The sequence below is a fragment of the Necator americanus genome, chromosome III (assembly GCF_031761385.1).
Source record: "Necator americanus strain Aroian chromosome III, whole genome shotgun sequence".
NCBI classification, from domain to species: domain Eukaryota; kingdom Metazoa; phylum Nematoda; class Chromadorea; order Rhabditida; family Ancylostomatidae; genus Necator; species Necator americanus.
The window spans coordinates 28,265,368-28,281,030 of NC_087373.1; the positions used below are offsets into that span (position 1 = coordinate 28,265,368).

Here is a 15,663-nt window from a genome sequence, read left to right on the forward strand (position 1 = left end):
TAGGGAACCCAGGACTCGAAAGGGGATGGTGTCAAAAGACAGAAGGGTATGGTGGCACGAGTCCCACAACGTCGGATTGTGCGCCCACGCTGAAATACGGCATATTGGAAGTAATGTACATCTCCGTATGTGCACCGGAAAGCAGTAAAATTCGATGGCATGGGTCCGACGGCACCAGTAAGGCATGTTGGCACCAGAAGGTAGTGAAACGCATTTTACGGCGTCATGTACATGCGCCGTACCAGAAAGTAGAAAGGGTAAGATTGATCTCACGATGTCACAGTGCACCAATACCAGAATATAGTAAAATGTAGTGAGACAGGTTGCCTGCATGGGTAATCAGCGCAATATACACCTCCGTATATCCACTTCTCTACATTAAACTAATCATGTTTGCCAGATGATTTCTTTGGAAAAAAAATTATACACGTATGCAGATGTCCGCTTTTGTAGGAGCTAGTTGTTCACGATTAGACGTGAGATTCTTATCTTTATCAGTATGATGACGACGTTATCAAGCACTATCACACGATTTTATGCTAACTGTGGGGAAAACGGCCAAAAAGCTTCGATGTTGTTGTGATATAGAAGGAATTAATATCATGCTATAAAATAGTGGGCTTATTGTGTCACGTGTGTATATGTATCTGCGTGAAACGAGAGATAGGGAGGAGAGATTGTTCCCACGACTTCGAGTTGGTGTGTCAGCGGCAGAAAGGGATGAAATGGAGCGAGACGGGCCCGACGTCGTAGAGTCGGTGCGCCGATGCCTGAAAGCACTGGAAACTGCACCGTCGGTTCGACGACGAAAAAGTTGGAACTAGTGCAAAAAAGTTGGAATTACTGCAATTATTGGTACAGCAGTATCGAACAACAATTCGAAGCCGATTTGTCACAAAGTGAAGGAGACGTTGGGGACTGTTCCATACCTCTTATAATTGCATGTGTTGCATTTCATCCCAATCCATTGTTCAGCATGTCTACTTCTTTGCCCCAGGTTGGTAACATTCTTTTTCCGTTTTCTTGATCTGACGTAGAACTTTAACTTTTTCAGTATGATGATGACGTTCACATCATTTCGTGTTCGCACGTCATCCTGTGCTAGTTGTGAGAGAAAAGGACGAGAATATCTAATATTTCGAATAATGTTTCCAAATCGTAGCGGGACCGAAGGAATATAGGTGTAAGATTAATTCTCGGATTTTTCTAATTCTTCGGATACTCTCCCAGCGAAATACCGACTCCATTAGGAAGAAAACCACTAAATCTTTTATGAGTGCCCAAACTTTTTAGAAAAAGAGCAACAAAAAAAAAACAAGTTGCGAGGAGAAGAAGAATTTGATTCCGCAGCAAAAATCTACAGGAAGTGCCACTGCATTTAACTTTTTTATGAGAAAAGGCGTGCGAAACAAGGACCACGAGAAGTCTGGAGTCCGACATTAGCCGGACGTTTAGAAATCTGGTTTGATAAGCATACATTCCTTCGATACATTCGAACTTTACCTTTCCTGAGTAAAGGTAACCAAAAAGTGCTACAAAAAGTCTTAGTGAGAAGTTTGCAGCCAAAATCATAAAAACTAGTAAGAAAATAGTTAGGGATTGAAGACCGAAGTATGCTCATGCCACACTGATGAAATATATCCATTACAGCACCAATTTTTCATATTACTTGTATTTTCATGAATTTTGCAATATCCATGGAAATCCTTCTTATCCCATTGACGAAAGAGCTGTTTTTTGTAGTTGCTGCGGTGTGAAACTATTGTTATGTTATTATATTAAATTGTGGATGATGCAAATAATAAACCCATCAATTGCAAGAAACTTCCAAAAGAACAAGGAATTCATGGAAAGTGACCCTAAAAAATGAGCAGCACACAGGCGACCCTTGCCGTCGAAAAAAAGGTTAAAGCTACTCATCTCCATGTCTATGTCGTTATCTCGAGTTAAATATTTTCTAGAATCTCGAGATCAATGCAGCGGAGACCTCCTGTTGTTCTGTAATAAGTACAAGTGTCTGCGAAACCACTCAATAACTCGAGTCTGACGGCTTTGATTGAAACTCATGCATCCAGTACCTTCACTTGTCAAACTCAACGTATTTTTGTCACCTTCGTTACAGCAGGAAATGCTCTATAAAATCAAGCTATTGGAGATACATGAATGCCAAAATCTTCCAAAATTAAAAGTCTGAAGACATAGGTTACGTCCCTCAGAAAACTCTAACTTTTGTGTGTGTGTTTTTTTTCTTTTGAAATTTTCGTTGCCGATCAGTATTTTACTAATTGATTATCCTTTAAAAAATTCGTATCGAACAAATGATCATGTACGTACTCCAAGCGCAGATAAACATTGCATGTAAAAGGGCGTATTTGCTTCGCTCGCAAATAAATTTCACTTAGTGAACAAATTCTAAGACTTTCAGAAAGACAGACATTTCCTACTTGCGACTCATTCAAGGTTTGAAATTATTGTGAGTGTCACAGAAAAGTCTTAGAAAATGACAACTTTTCTTTTGAGGAGACTTCGAAGGATAGACGACGAGGTGTCCGTTGTCTATCAGTCCGCTTGGGATGCGTCAACTCTATCAACGTTTGAGGTTCTCATGTCTGGCCCATACAATAACTTGTGGTGGCTAGTCGATGTGTCAAGTCAGTGTTGTTATCCTCCCAAGCAGGTCTGGTACCAATTAATCGGCTGCAGAGGAATGAATGCACTGTATGACACTGGTACGGTTCCAAATCTCCGACCGTGTCGTCGCAGCCAAAGCTTTTATCAAATAAATATACCTAAGCTTATTTCCACTATTCTCTAACGTTTGATTCACACTTTGACATTTGGAAAAAAATTATCGTTGGACGTCAGAAGCTAGTGGGTCCGTTCATACGTTTGCCACCTACGTCCCCAGTGACGAACTCCATCACGCAGCGTGTGCATGAAAAACTTCATAACGTATGGAACGAAGCTTCCATAGATAATTGTTTCTGTAACGCCGTCATAAATTTCATAATTTTTAAATGTCCTCATGTTCCTGTTTAAGAATTTTATTTGTATCCTAGGAAAAGATTAATTTTCTGGAATACCTTGTTATACTATTCAGAAAGTAAGAAAGTGAAAAACATGAACTTCCTTGTTCAGAACCCCATTTTGAGAAGTTTTAAGAGATGACTAATTCTTAATATGTCTCTAGATCACAATCAGTGAAGGTGAAATTTGTTGAGATGGCACAAGAGCTTATATGAAAAATTGCTGAAGTCTCGGGTTTCCTTTTATAAGGATCTTTAAAATTTTATCTAAAACTTGGTGTGTGTGTTTTTTTTACGACAGAACTTTAATGATTCATAGCAACCTTGGATGCTGAGACCTAAAATATTAGATTAGGAGGAAACTACAGAGTGAACATAAACGCTCCTTCTAGATCAGTAAATATAGCTATAACTGTCCATCTGTGATGTTTTATGAACATTTCTCATAACATTAATTACTGATGTTATTAATAAACTTACACTACATTATCTCCACTCACCACAGAATAATTTCAAGCGCAATTCTCGCATAAGGGAACGAACGAAACGGAGATAGAACGTTCTTTCTTTCTCCCATAATTTACATAAACAGGAAATTCTTTCGCCGAATCCAATATCATCTTAGGAGCAATAGCATCGTTTTATTTCAAGATTTCATTTCGTCTCAAGTTTATGACGCTCTTTCATAGCTTATTTATGACTTTTTAATTTTTTTTCTTGAGAAATGATGGACATCAAATAAGTTGTACTCGTCATGTTTTGCAAATAATCATTACTGTCAGCATGAATTCTAATTCATTTATGTATTATGGAATTAGTTTCATTGTAAAGAATTCCTAAATACAAGTCCAAAAAGGTGAAAAATACGAAAAAAACATTGTGTCTCAAACTATTTACTCACTCGAATTGTAGTTTTACGTATAATGAATTATATTAAGTGAGAAATTTCTCCCATTACATCCCAGCGTTAAATATGCGAATTGATTATAGCACCACATTAAGATAGTTATTTTACGAATAGCTTTACGAGAACAAAGGAAATTAGCCACGGACATTTGGTTCTTCTTTCTCCCAAAACAAAAGTATTTCTGTGGGTGGTGCTTGAAACGTTTCCAATAGCGCCTTCATACATACGATTCGGAATGGACGATAAAATATTCGAAAATTACGACTGCACCATTTCATGTTGAAATTTGATCACTGCCTCGTAATGATCCTTAAAAATCCTCAAAAATAAAAAGATCGGAACGATATTACGGTTGAATCATATCTGTACTAAGAAAATGATAAGTTATGTGCGCGTTTTTGTCCATCACTTTTCGACTTTCTTCACTTTGTTTCTTTTTTTTTTCTCTTGAAAACCTTCTTTCTAAGGCCTTATATGAGCGTTCCACAGCAGATTACTCGTTTAAATTTTTGTTTTCTCATGTTTTCTCTCTATTTTTGTGGTCCGTGTTTCTTTTTAATAAGGACGACTAGTTTTGCAAATCTTTAACTCTTCGTATTGCCTCCTAAACCACTTGCTTTCTGGTAGATTTTTCTATGAGGATCGATCCAGCTCCGAGCTAAGTGACTCTGATCTCTCGGAATTTTGCAAAAATACTTTCGAGATTTGTTTTGCAGTGAAGAATGCAGCTGGGAACATTTATGCGTGAATTCCTCGCCATGCCCACTTTTCCATATTTGCTTTAGTTGAGAATTTTTCTTCCCGATAATGATGCAATATGCTGGTAATGTACGCTACTGTTTTGTACACTGAAGCACTACTACGATTACAGTATTAACAGTCACTGCACATGTGAATATCAGGAATTTTAGAATGTAAATTAAACGTGTGACAACAAACTCTTCGGTAGGTCGGCCCAGTCTCCAAACAGATAACGACAAAAAGCTGAGTATTCAATACAATAAACCTTAAAAGTGATTCCTTCCAATCTTCCTTGGTTACGATAAATTTTATTTTTCATTGTTGTCATGATATTACAAAATAATCACATTTTAATACATATTATTATTTTTTTATCTGATGCTAAAATTCTTGATTGATTGATCGACAAATGAATTTGGGCTCATTAAATAAAAGAAAAATCCTAGAAACTGAGTGTTTTGAAGTATGTTTTAGCTAATCTGAAATCCAGTTGAAAGTTTATTATTTGATAAGTGTTTACGGAATTTCCCATCATGTAAAATCTCTCAGAATAATATTTGTCGTAGCAACGTAGGAACACTGCTACGGCTAAGTCTCATCAGCCTATTTCTATAGTTGTCTCAATCAAATTACATTTTTTTAAATCTTAATATTTTATCGCTTCCCTTTGAAATCACATCAGGGTTGGTTGACAGCGTTTGCATTCCTCGAAGTGTGTTCCAGATGGTTGAAATCAGCGCTATACTCGTGCAACAGAGGCAAAACAGAACAGCGGCAATTCTCGCGCGACCCACCATTTGGCAACTGATTGTTTAGACGATTCGAAACAAACAGCACGTATAAACGTCAAATCGGCAATTGTTGCTGTTTCCCGTTTGCGTTTATTTCTTTCGGCCTTGAACAGAAAACAGTGCACGTTTTTCTTTATTATTATCCTGAAAATCGGTCTCTTCTTCGCATGACGCTTTATCATGGATGCATCATCCTCAATTCCTTATAAGTCTCATTTTTAAAGTCTCTTCTTATGTTTATAAATAACGCTATAGATTCAAACATTTTAAATCTCTACTATTCCCAGCTACTCTTGATCACACTTTACTCATCAACTCTCATTTTCTGAAATTTGCTACATTCACAAATTCTTAGCTTTCATTGAAAGGGTGACACACAATCCTATGCGAAATAGTTTGTGTCCCATTGTGCCTCGGTAGAAAAAAATCAGAGCAATTCCCTACGATTATTCTTACACTAGGAATTTATATACAAGTGATAATATGGGCAGATAAGTTCTTGAAACGAAGGAAGCAAATGAGAAGTTCCTCCTGAGCGGCGAGCTTTTATAACGCCTACATAATTTTCCATGATATCTTTGCGAAAATAGCATAAAAGCTAAAAGACTATGTTGCGCAGCGATACTAGAAAGAGATTTTAGGAGTGCTGAAGGATGGCAAACTTAATGGCGAGTTTCATTAATTCAAAGGCACCTGAACTTCTTTTTATTTTACGCGGTTCGTTGAAAGCTGCTGAGGTGTAGAGTAAGATTACTCCAGAGCATCTTGGTTGACGAGGAAAGGGAGGGAACGAACGATTGTGAAAAAAGGTGGGTTCTGCACGTTCAGTGAACACAGACCATCTATGTATCTAAGTACTCGAGGTTAGCGAAGAAGGGTTTGGTTGAGACTAAAGTGGTCTCAAACTATAAGTCGTGCATTTACAGCTTAACCTCCAACCGATTGCACTACATCTAGCAGTAGAACACTTGTTCAGAACTTTCATACGTCAATGCGCACAGTGCCCTCGGCCGTAACCGACGCCTTAATTCGACATAACTATTGAACTCGAAATTTGAAAGGAATGATTCAGTTCTTTTCTTTCTCTCAAATGGGCCTCTGTATTGACCAATGCGAACTCAATTTGAATAAAATCTTGTTCAGGGAACCTCTTATTTCTGTGGTAAAATAACAGTGTCCACCTATCTGCTGCGCTCAGCAAGTCGTTTTGAGCGTGCAGCGAAGGCACGCATACTCCAAACCCTAAACAATCTGCAATTACAAACAAATATACGTTCTGTTCGTGAACATTAGTCTCAGTAGAACGCAAACAGTCGACCTCGACGTGTTCCTCGTTCTTCTCATCATATTTTTCTGTTTTGATTAAATCATGACTTGAATATTTGACTTAATAGGCGGACTGATATTGTCGCCTGACGCGATTGTCCGCATCTTCGCCGAGGTGTACCTGAAGATAGCTCTGCCCAAGCCTCTCAATCTTCTGCAAGAGCTCGCACAAAATCACTCCATTCGTAGCTATTCCATATCCTGCGAAACCTTACGCCTCGCTCAGACTGCCTATCCACGCCGACTGTCCTCTTTCACCACCTCAGTCCAGAACTTCCGTTATCGGCCAGGTGGCTTTTTCCAGCGTGAACGCGACAAACTCATTTGAAATCGCGTACTGCCCAAGTACCCGATTAGAACATCATAATGGAGCAAATTGCGGATACGCAGACTTGCAGCTTAATCTCGTTGGTGATGAGGGTCGACCCACAAACATTTTGTTAAGGAGGTATATGCAGGAGTGGTTTTAGCGCATCTTCGCTTAATATGTTTCTTGTAGCTGCCGTTGTTCTTCAGCATACAGCTCAGGTAACAGAGCTCATCAAAGTATTCGATCGGCACGCCATCCACCCTGAGTCATGTTCGAAATCTCGAGGATCTGCTCGAACTTATCAAGGCGAGTCTAAAGGCTGCAGCTAGCCTTGATACAAGGTTGACAACATGTTGAAGTTCCCTGTGAATTTCACAACATCGTCGGAGTACTCGAGATCGACTAAGAGATACCCTGATGGTGTTAAAACGACATCGGCTAGACACTGCCCGACTGTTCTTCGCATTATGTCACCGACTGTAAAGTTCAGCAGAATACTGCTACCGCCCTTGCCTCACTCCAGTTTCTACTTCGAACAATGATGTACATCCAGCTGGTGTTCGAAGCAGTTGTTTTATTCATGTTGTTTATAAAGTGTACGAACTATTCTGGTACTCAATCGGCGCGAAGTGGGGTTGAGAACACGGCATCGATGAGGAAAGTCGAGAGCGGCTTCAAAGTCCAGAAAGGACAATTACATTGACTTCGAGAACCGCTGCCAAATTTCGATCACTCTCCTCTTGACCATGAACACCTGATCAATCGTAGATCGGCAAGGACAAAAGCCACCTTACTCGTCGCGCGTTATTTCTTTGTGATGTTTATAAAATAGGGCTCCTAGGGTCCGTGGCGGATAACTCCTTGTGGAGACGAATTATAGTCGGGTCAAAACGAGATGAAGCACGGTGCTTACGCGCCTGAAACGGCGCTGTGGAGGCAGCAATTGGAACCGAGATGGGACCATTGCAAACTGCAGCGATGGATGAGCTGAGCGCTCCAGTGCGCTCCTAATCACTGCGCTCCACCGAACAGCCTCGAGAGAAGCCGCGTACGTAATTGCACCGTGCTTTATGTCGTTTTGACCCCACTATAGAATAGAGTCAAGTACTTTTCTTCCATCCATATTAAACAGATGATCTCTGTTATCTCACAATTTCCAGATGGAATAAAATATTTCGGCATCTCTACCTTCCATCGTGTCCACCAGATCTTCCCTTTTTGTTTCTTTCAGATGCAGACCAGAACTTGCGACGAAAAATACTAGACGGTAGTCAGAGTTGAGCGTACGTCTCGAACAGCTCGAGATATTCACTCCTCATCTCACAATATAGATGAGGAGTGTTTAGAACGTAGTCCTGCTCAGGTTTGAATGTTTCAATTCTCTGCTTTCGTTGCTCTTCTGGCTTTAAAGGGGTTGTCCCTTTAAAGCCAGAAGAGCAACGTCCTTGCCATGTATGCTGATGGGGTTGATGATTTCTCTTAAACGTGGAAGCGATGAAGCGACCCGTCAGTTCACTTAAGTCGACCAGATAGTTACCGTTATCCGACGTGCGCTCCGCTGGATAATACCACCTTCCTAGCACATAGGATTGTTGTTCAAGTCCCATCTTCGCATTTGCTTCTGACGTTCCGACCATGAGCACCTGCTGACTCGGTATTTTAAACACCCACGCATTCAGTTTATCATAGAAGGCGTCCCTTGTGTTGTCCTGAGTGGTTTCTCTAAGAGAATGGGCACTTCCTATCCAGAGTTCACGTCCTCTGCCTCCCATCCCACAGTCCTTCAAAAGCGCTTCTAGACGACGTTGAGCCGAACTCTTTCACCAGGTTGTTGTAGTCGTTCCTCCCAGCTATCGCGCAGCCTCCTACTTTCCTCCCGTCGGCATCGCAGCAGTAGATAGCGTATCTCCAATGCTTCTGATATTACACAGATAGGTGAAAAGAGGAACAGTGTTTAATCGATGTTATAGCGCGTTACAAGTGCATTTTTTGAAACTACGGAAACTTTTAGGAAAACAATTTGTCAGCGCGTCTGAAGATAAAAGCGGTATGAGTGGTAAAAACTTTCAAGTTTTCTTAAACTTCCTAAAGCATTAAGTTTTAATATTAGAAGTGCCGAGCAATAACGTATTTCTTTGCCGTAAGCAATAAAATGCCAACAATTGGCAAATTTTCAATTCTGGCTCTGTAGAATAAAGACAGTTTCTTCTTTTTTTTTTGCCAGGAACTTTCGACATCTTTTATAGCTCAAATTGTTCTCCTTTTATTAATAGTTTTGTCATCCATACGGGTGTAAAAAATTGCCACATCGGATAAACTGGTCAGTCTAGTGCGCATAGCCATGTGGGTACTATATTGGCAGGAATTCTTCGGTATTTCCGCAGTAAACCATTACACTAATTCTACTTACCAATAAGGGCGAGTGTATTGAAGTCGGTAAGAGGGTCCGCTGTGTGCACAATCGATCGGAGATTCGAATCCGCCCTAGCGCTCACCAAACCCTTATCATTTCTTTTCATCCCTTCGGGGTCGATAAATTGGTACCAGACATGTCTGGGAGGATAAAAACACTGACTTCATCACTGGTTGGCCCCCGCAAGTCATTGTACAGGTCAGTACGCATTCCAAAACCCCAACGATTAAGAATTAAAGTAAAACGCGTTGGCGCATCCAGAACGGATTGATACGCCAGTGACTTTATCCTTTCATCCTTTTTTCTTACTTACCAGTGCGGAGAACTCAACGTCGAAACAAGAACTTCTCCCCAAAAATGCTTCTAGACGAAAAATTTCTGCGAGAAAGACTATCCTGCCGCAATTCTTTGAATTTGAATAGTAGTTTTAAGAAGATGCACACGTGAATCGGTGTGAATATTTCCCCTGAATAATCGAAATTTGCTATTCTGAATTCACTGCGGCCAAAGGACACTCACAGCAAAGCTTCCGGAATCTCCAGAAGCTTAAACCATGCAAATCATTGGGAAAATAATAAGGCAGATAGTGATTGCAAACATTGCAATAAAGAAAAGCATGCGTTCTCTTATCATTTCGCTGGGTTCCCTTCTGGGTAGGATTCTTCCCTTTGGTTTTTTTCTCTAGAGAATCAAATCTCTCTGTGTTTCTTTTGTGTATTTTAGTATGTGAGGGAAATATATATACATAGTAGATGCGTGCAGGCATCTTAGCCCTTGTATACGAATGTGATTGCTCTCTGCTCGTAGTAAGTATCATGAACTAAGAACCCTGCCTTAGTGAGGAATCCCGGACTTCAGAATTCTTGTGGTTCTCGCTTCGCTCACCTTCACTTATCAGAATCCTAATAGTGGCGTTTTCTGTAAATTGTTGCCACCGAATTGAATTTTTGTTTTTCTTTTTTTGTTCATTTTTTAAAAGAAATTTATGATTTGATGAAATACTTTCTTCCTAATTTGGTCAGTACTTCAATTGGAGAATACTGAAACTTAAATTCACACCTATATTTTTTCGGTACCACTACAGTCCACGGATCTCCTTCATTAGAGGGAACACAGCCGATTAGTCGCGAGGCTACGAAGCGCGTCCGCAGGTGCCGTATAGGGGGGAAGTACCTGCCTTGCCTTGAGATGCAGGTGGATTCAGGGGATGGACTCCCTGTTTCTGCTCTGCCAGGATCGGCTTTTAATACTACCGTATGCCGCACATCGCTCCGGCCAAAAGCTGGCAATCAAGTGACTGAGAGGTGCAAGGGAGGCGGTTTGGAGTCGCCTCCAACAAATAAGCTCCACCTGCCCATTCAGAGAGAGCGCAACGTTCTCTCAAACCTCATGGGACTAAAGGCTTGCAACCTGCCCATGGGTTTTAAATTTTCACGCAAAACACAGTAATAGAAAAGAGTCCCCTGATTCCGGAAGAAAGTCTGGTACGGTAGCGCCAGGAAGGACGGGGTTATAGAAGTCATCTAGGCTACCGAAACGGAAAAGGACTAGAGTGACGATCTATTTACGGAATTACAACGCCCGAACGCTTGCATCGGATGCGGCCATTGAAGATGTGATGATGCAAGCCAGGAAGTTTAAGTACGACGTCATCGAACTGACCGAGACGAGGCGACGCCACCCACTGAACGCCGTGTGTGACACTGGAGAAGAAGTGTTCTTAGGAACATGCCACAGTAGAGGAGTCGGTGGAGTTGCTGTCTTCATCGACGCGAATATGGCAGTAAACATCAACTCTTTCGAAAAACTTACAACTCGAATCGGGCTTTACGGATGAGAAGATGTGGTCCAAGACCATGCATGGAAACTCGCAATTCCAAAAGCCCTCCTCTCTACGCTGGACGTGGGAGTCACCCGATGGAGGGTATCATAATGAAATTGACCACGTCATCGTCAGTGAAAGATTTTGCCGGACGGATGTCGCTGTTGTACCAAAGTTTTATACGGGATCGGATAATCGCCTTCTTAGAGGAAGATTTTCTTTCACACAGAGAGCAGAAAAAGCCGCGAAGTTCACCAAGCGAACTCCCAGAACTACCATCGACTGGGAGCTCTTCGCTTCGCCAGTCGGCTTTTGAGAGGACACGGTCGTGGACAACATCGACGACAAATATGAACGGCTTGTAGAACATCTTCACGACTGTACGAGGAAAGCGAAGGATTTCAAAACCGCCAAGAGACGCCTGTCTCCGAAAACTCTAGAGCTGATACGTCAGCGTGGAGCTGCACGAGCTGCAAGCAACCAATCACGTCCGAGCTCGCAAGGCTTTGCAGAGAGGCGATAAAGAAAGACCTTAAAGAGAGAAGAGCAGAAGTGCTGGCTGAAGCGGCAGAGGCGGGACAGAGCATTCGTTATGCCCGTCGGACCTTCGCCAATCGTAAACAAGAATGACTGCTCTCCAGACCCCAGATTTAACAACTACAGCATCGAGAAGGGGAATGGAGAAGGTCATTCACGACTTTTGCTCAGATCTCTTCCACAGCCATGTCCACTTGCCTTCTCACCATCTGAGGGAAGATGGACATGTCGTTTCAAAGGTCCTCCCTTCCGAAGTCCGACATGCCATCACGTCGGTGAAGAATCCTACTTCATACGGTCTCGATAGAATCAAGCCTGATCATCTTAATTACCTACCGCCAGTCCTCATCAACACACAGGCGAGGCTCTTCACTCGCTATTTATCGGAATGCAAGGCTCCTAAGCAATGTAAAACCAGCAAAACCGTGCTGTTGAGTAAGAAGGGAGACGCCCAAGACATCAGCAACTATCGTCCAAAATGCCTACTGTCTGTCATCTACAAGCTCTTCACAAGAATAATCCTAAACAGGATAGAAAGAACATCAGATGAAGGACAGCCATGCGAGCAAGCAGGGTTCCAAAAAGGGTTCAGTACGATTGACCACATACACACGGTTTCAAAACTCATAGAAGTATCACGAGAGTACAAGATGCCGCTGTGTTTCAATTTCATCAATTTAAAGAAAGCCTTTGATACAATTGAGACCGAAGCGGTCGTGGAGAACGCGCTGCGAGGATTGGAATGGGGACAATGTGGGGGTGATAGTTGACGACCGGCATTTACACCATCTTCGTTTCGCTGATGAGATCGCACTAATAACATCAACCACCAATCAGGCGGAACGGATGCTGGTCGAATTTGATGAAACGTGTAGAAGGATAGGTGCCCAGCTGAACCTAGACATGACGATGTTTATGAAGAACGGATGGGTTTCTGATGCCCCATTCACGCTCAACGGAACGAACATATCCGAATGCTCCAGCTATGTGTAGTGTCTATATCGGGAAATCAACATGATGAACGAGTTGACCTCCGAGCTGGGTAGAAGGAAACGTGCGGCTTGGGGAGCGTACAAGAGCATCGAGGATGTACCAGGAACACCCGGCTCCGTGCTCACCTCTTCAACACCACCGTACTTCCCGCTTTCACCTATGCTTCGGAAACCTGGGCATTTCGCAAGCAGGAGGAAAACGCGATCAGCGTCATAGAAAGCGGAATTGAAAGGGTGATGCTAGAAGTAACCCGCTTCAAGCAAGTGAAAGAAGGGATTCGAAGTTCACTCCTACGTCACCGATCGAAGATCAGAGACACCGACGCATACGCCAAGGAAAGCAAAAATTAGGTGGGCCGGACACGTGATGCGTCTCAACGACAACCGTTCGACTAGAGCTGTAAGCGACTGGATACCACGCGACATCAAACGCACCGCATCTGATCCGATGATAAGACCTCTTCACGAAGTCCTTCACAGAAAAGTAAGACGCTCTTCGAGTTCCTTGCGGGAAACGATGCCACTGGGCAACACGTGCGCGCGATTGGGACAAATGGAAGTATTACAAGTGCCCGCTCGAGCAAATCGATGAACAACGGGAGCACAGGTGACAGGTGATACCACTACAATTTGGAAGCCTTACTCGAAATATCAGATATTCTCGTCCTTTTCTTTCACAACCAGCACAGGATGACGTGCGAACATGAAATGATGGGAACGTTATCATCATACTGAAAATGTTGAGGTTCTACGTCAAATAGGTAAAGTGTTAGCTGCCACTAAAAACAGCCGTTTGCATGCCTGCTTCCAATTTCTGGAAAAAAGATGTTACCAACCTAAAGCAAACGTGCAAAGAAGTAGACATGCGGAAGAATGCTTTTGGATGAAATGCAACACATGCAGTTATCACAGTTATGAAATAGTTCCAAACGTCTCCTTCATTTTTTAACAAGTCGATATGGAATTATTGCCCGATGTTGCTGCACCAACTGTTGCACTGATTCCAACTTTTGCGCCGTCGGCCAACTGTGCAGTTCCCAGTGCTTTCAGGTACCAATTCCACGACGTCTTCTCACCCTATTTTATCGCTTCCTGGCGCTGGCACACTAACTCGACGTCGTGGGAACCGTCTCTCAACGCTATCTCTCGTCTCACATGCATACATATTCACGCATGGCAGGCTAAGCTCGTTGTTTTATAGCATGATATTGATATGATATTCTTTCCTTCTATACCGGCATAACATTTAAGTTTCTATTGTCTTCTTCCCCAATAGCTAACATAGAATGTGATAGATAATGTGATTCATCATCATACCGACAAAGATAAGGATTTTATGTAAATTAAACGCGAACTTCCTTCTTAGATCCTACTAAAGCGGACGTCTGCGTGTGTCTATATAATTTCTCAAGAAATCATCTGTCAAGTATGATGAGTATATTGTATAGAGAATTGGACAAACGGAGGAGTACATTTCAGTGATTCGCCATACAGGGAAGCCATCTCACTTCATTTTACTGCTTTCTGCTGTTGAAACACTATGACCTCGTGGAACTAGCCTGACCTCCTCCCTTTCCAAGCTTTCTGCTACCAACTCATCTACATGACGCCTCCACTGCTCCATACGTTCCACTTCCTTCTGGTGCCAACATGTCTTGCTGGTGCCATCGGACGCGTGCCACCGAATTCTACTACTTTCCAACGCGGATGCATCAGTGGAGCTCCAAAAAGCAGAAAGATGAAGTAAAACCCTTCCCACCACATCATTCTACATTCTGGTGCTGAGGCACCATTTCAGCATTGTGAAGCTCGTCTCAGTGTCTTCTGACACCATCCCTTTTATTTTGACGTCAAGGGATCCGTCCTACCTTGACCTCACCTTTTCGGGGCGAAACATATTAAGGATCTCACCTTTAACACCAAAAAAAGAAGTAGAAACGAAAGCCTTTTATACCATTAGACTACGAAGTTTTCTTTTTACAACAACACCTATTCGTTGAAGATTGAAAGCTTGGTTGACCTGTAGCAATGTCGCACCGTTAGCCGTGCAAGCGCTGTAAAACACCTGATGGTGCCTTATACCCACCCTAATAAATAATAAATAAAAATTATGTAACAAGAAATCAGAGTAAATATGCATACTGTCAGATTGTGCGTCACGGTTGCTGCACACTCATCACAATACACTGATGAGCTGGAATTGTGTGTTTGGTAAGTGTTTGTAGGCACATCCATATTGGATGTCTCTGGTAATAAGCTTATTTTTGACCCAAAATCTGAAAAGATTTTCTTTTGCTGCCTTTCAATTCCACTCCACCAAATCTTTTCTTCTATTTTTTACGAAGCAGAATACAAAACACGCTGGTTCATCAGAGTAATGCATCAGTGCATGCTGATGAAGCGGGATGAAGAAATTGCACTAATATTTGAAGCATCCGCCAATTTTCAAAGTAACCTTTCTTTGTGACCACTTTATTTGATTAACTTTACCGACCAATATAAAAGTCGTGTTAATAGTATGTTGAAGCGAGAGCAATGAGCGGCATTAATGATTGTTGAAAAATTAAGAGATCAGCAAATGGGAAAACTAAGAAAAAGAGCAAGTCCTTTCAAATCTACGTGATGTCTCCGCACGACTTCATATCGGGAATGACAGCGGGAATATCGCTGAGTACTACGAAGTACTGTAGATTTCGGGCGCCAGGCAACATATATAAGAGCTCGCTACCAGCGTGCTCGGTCCAGTCTTTTTCGTTACCTATATATTTACATCTTCTTTCCGTTTTCTTTTACTTCAG

General features: G+C 42.0%; 5 protein-coding genes across 6 annotated transcripts; 3 read left to right on the forward strand and 2 right to left on the reverse strand.

Annotated features, from left to right (window-relative positions):
- Nucleotides 1-8,372: 8,372 nt before the first annotated feature.
- On the reverse strand, nucleotides 8,373-8,873 carry RB195_011194 (uncharacterized protein; the record flags this gene model as incomplete). Its single annotated transcript, XM_064192508.1, has 1 exon — nucleotides 8,373-8,873. One exon carries the CDS (start codon nucleotides 8,871-8,873, stop codon nucleotides 8,373-8,375), a length of 501 nt encoding a protein of 166 aa, XP_064050091.1.
- Nucleotides 8,874-10,702: 1,829 nt separating this feature from the next.
- RB195_011195 (uncharacterized protein) lies at nucleotides 10,703-11,351 on the forward strand (the record flags this gene model as incomplete). The annotated part of the gene is made up of 2 exons (XM_064192509.1): nucleotides 10,703-10,818; nucleotides 11,042-11,351. The coding sequence occupies 2 exons, from the start codon at nucleotides 10,703-10,705 to the stop codon at nucleotides 11,349-11,351; spliced, it is 426 nt and encodes a 141-aa protein (XP_064050092.1).
- On the forward strand, nucleotides 11,348-11,701 carry RB195_011196 (uncharacterized protein; the record flags this gene model as incomplete). The annotated part of the gene is made up of 1 exon (XM_064192510.1): nucleotides 11,348-11,701. The coding sequence occupies one exon, from the start codon at nucleotides 11,348-11,350 to the stop codon at nucleotides 11,699-11,701; it is 354 nt and encodes a 117-aa protein (XP_064050093.1).
- RB195_011197 (uncharacterized protein) lies at nucleotides 11,425-11,706 on the reverse strand (the record flags this gene model as incomplete). Its single annotated transcript, XM_064192511.1, has 1 exon — nucleotides 11,425-11,706. The coding sequence occupies one exon, from the start codon at nucleotides 11,704-11,706 to the stop codon at nucleotides 11,425-11,427; it is 282 nt and encodes a 93-aa protein (XP_064050094.1).
- A 256-nt stretch (nucleotides 11,707-11,962) lies between these two features.
- Nucleotides 11,963-12,643, forward strand: RB195_011198 (uncharacterized protein; the record flags this gene model as incomplete). Of its 2 annotated transcripts, none has more annotated exons than XM_064192512.1 (1): nucleotides 11,963-12,643. In XM_064192512.1, one exon carries the CDS (start codon nucleotides 11,963-11,965, stop codon nucleotides 12,641-12,643), a length of 681 nt encoding a protein of 226 aa, XP_064050095.1. The 2 variants fall into 2 exon arrangements, with proteins under 2 accessions (XP_064050095.1, XP_064050096.1); XM_064192513.1 differs by having other exon boundaries at nucleotides 12,014-12,643.
- Between the last annotated feature and the right edge of the window lie 3,020 nt (nucleotides 12,644-15,663).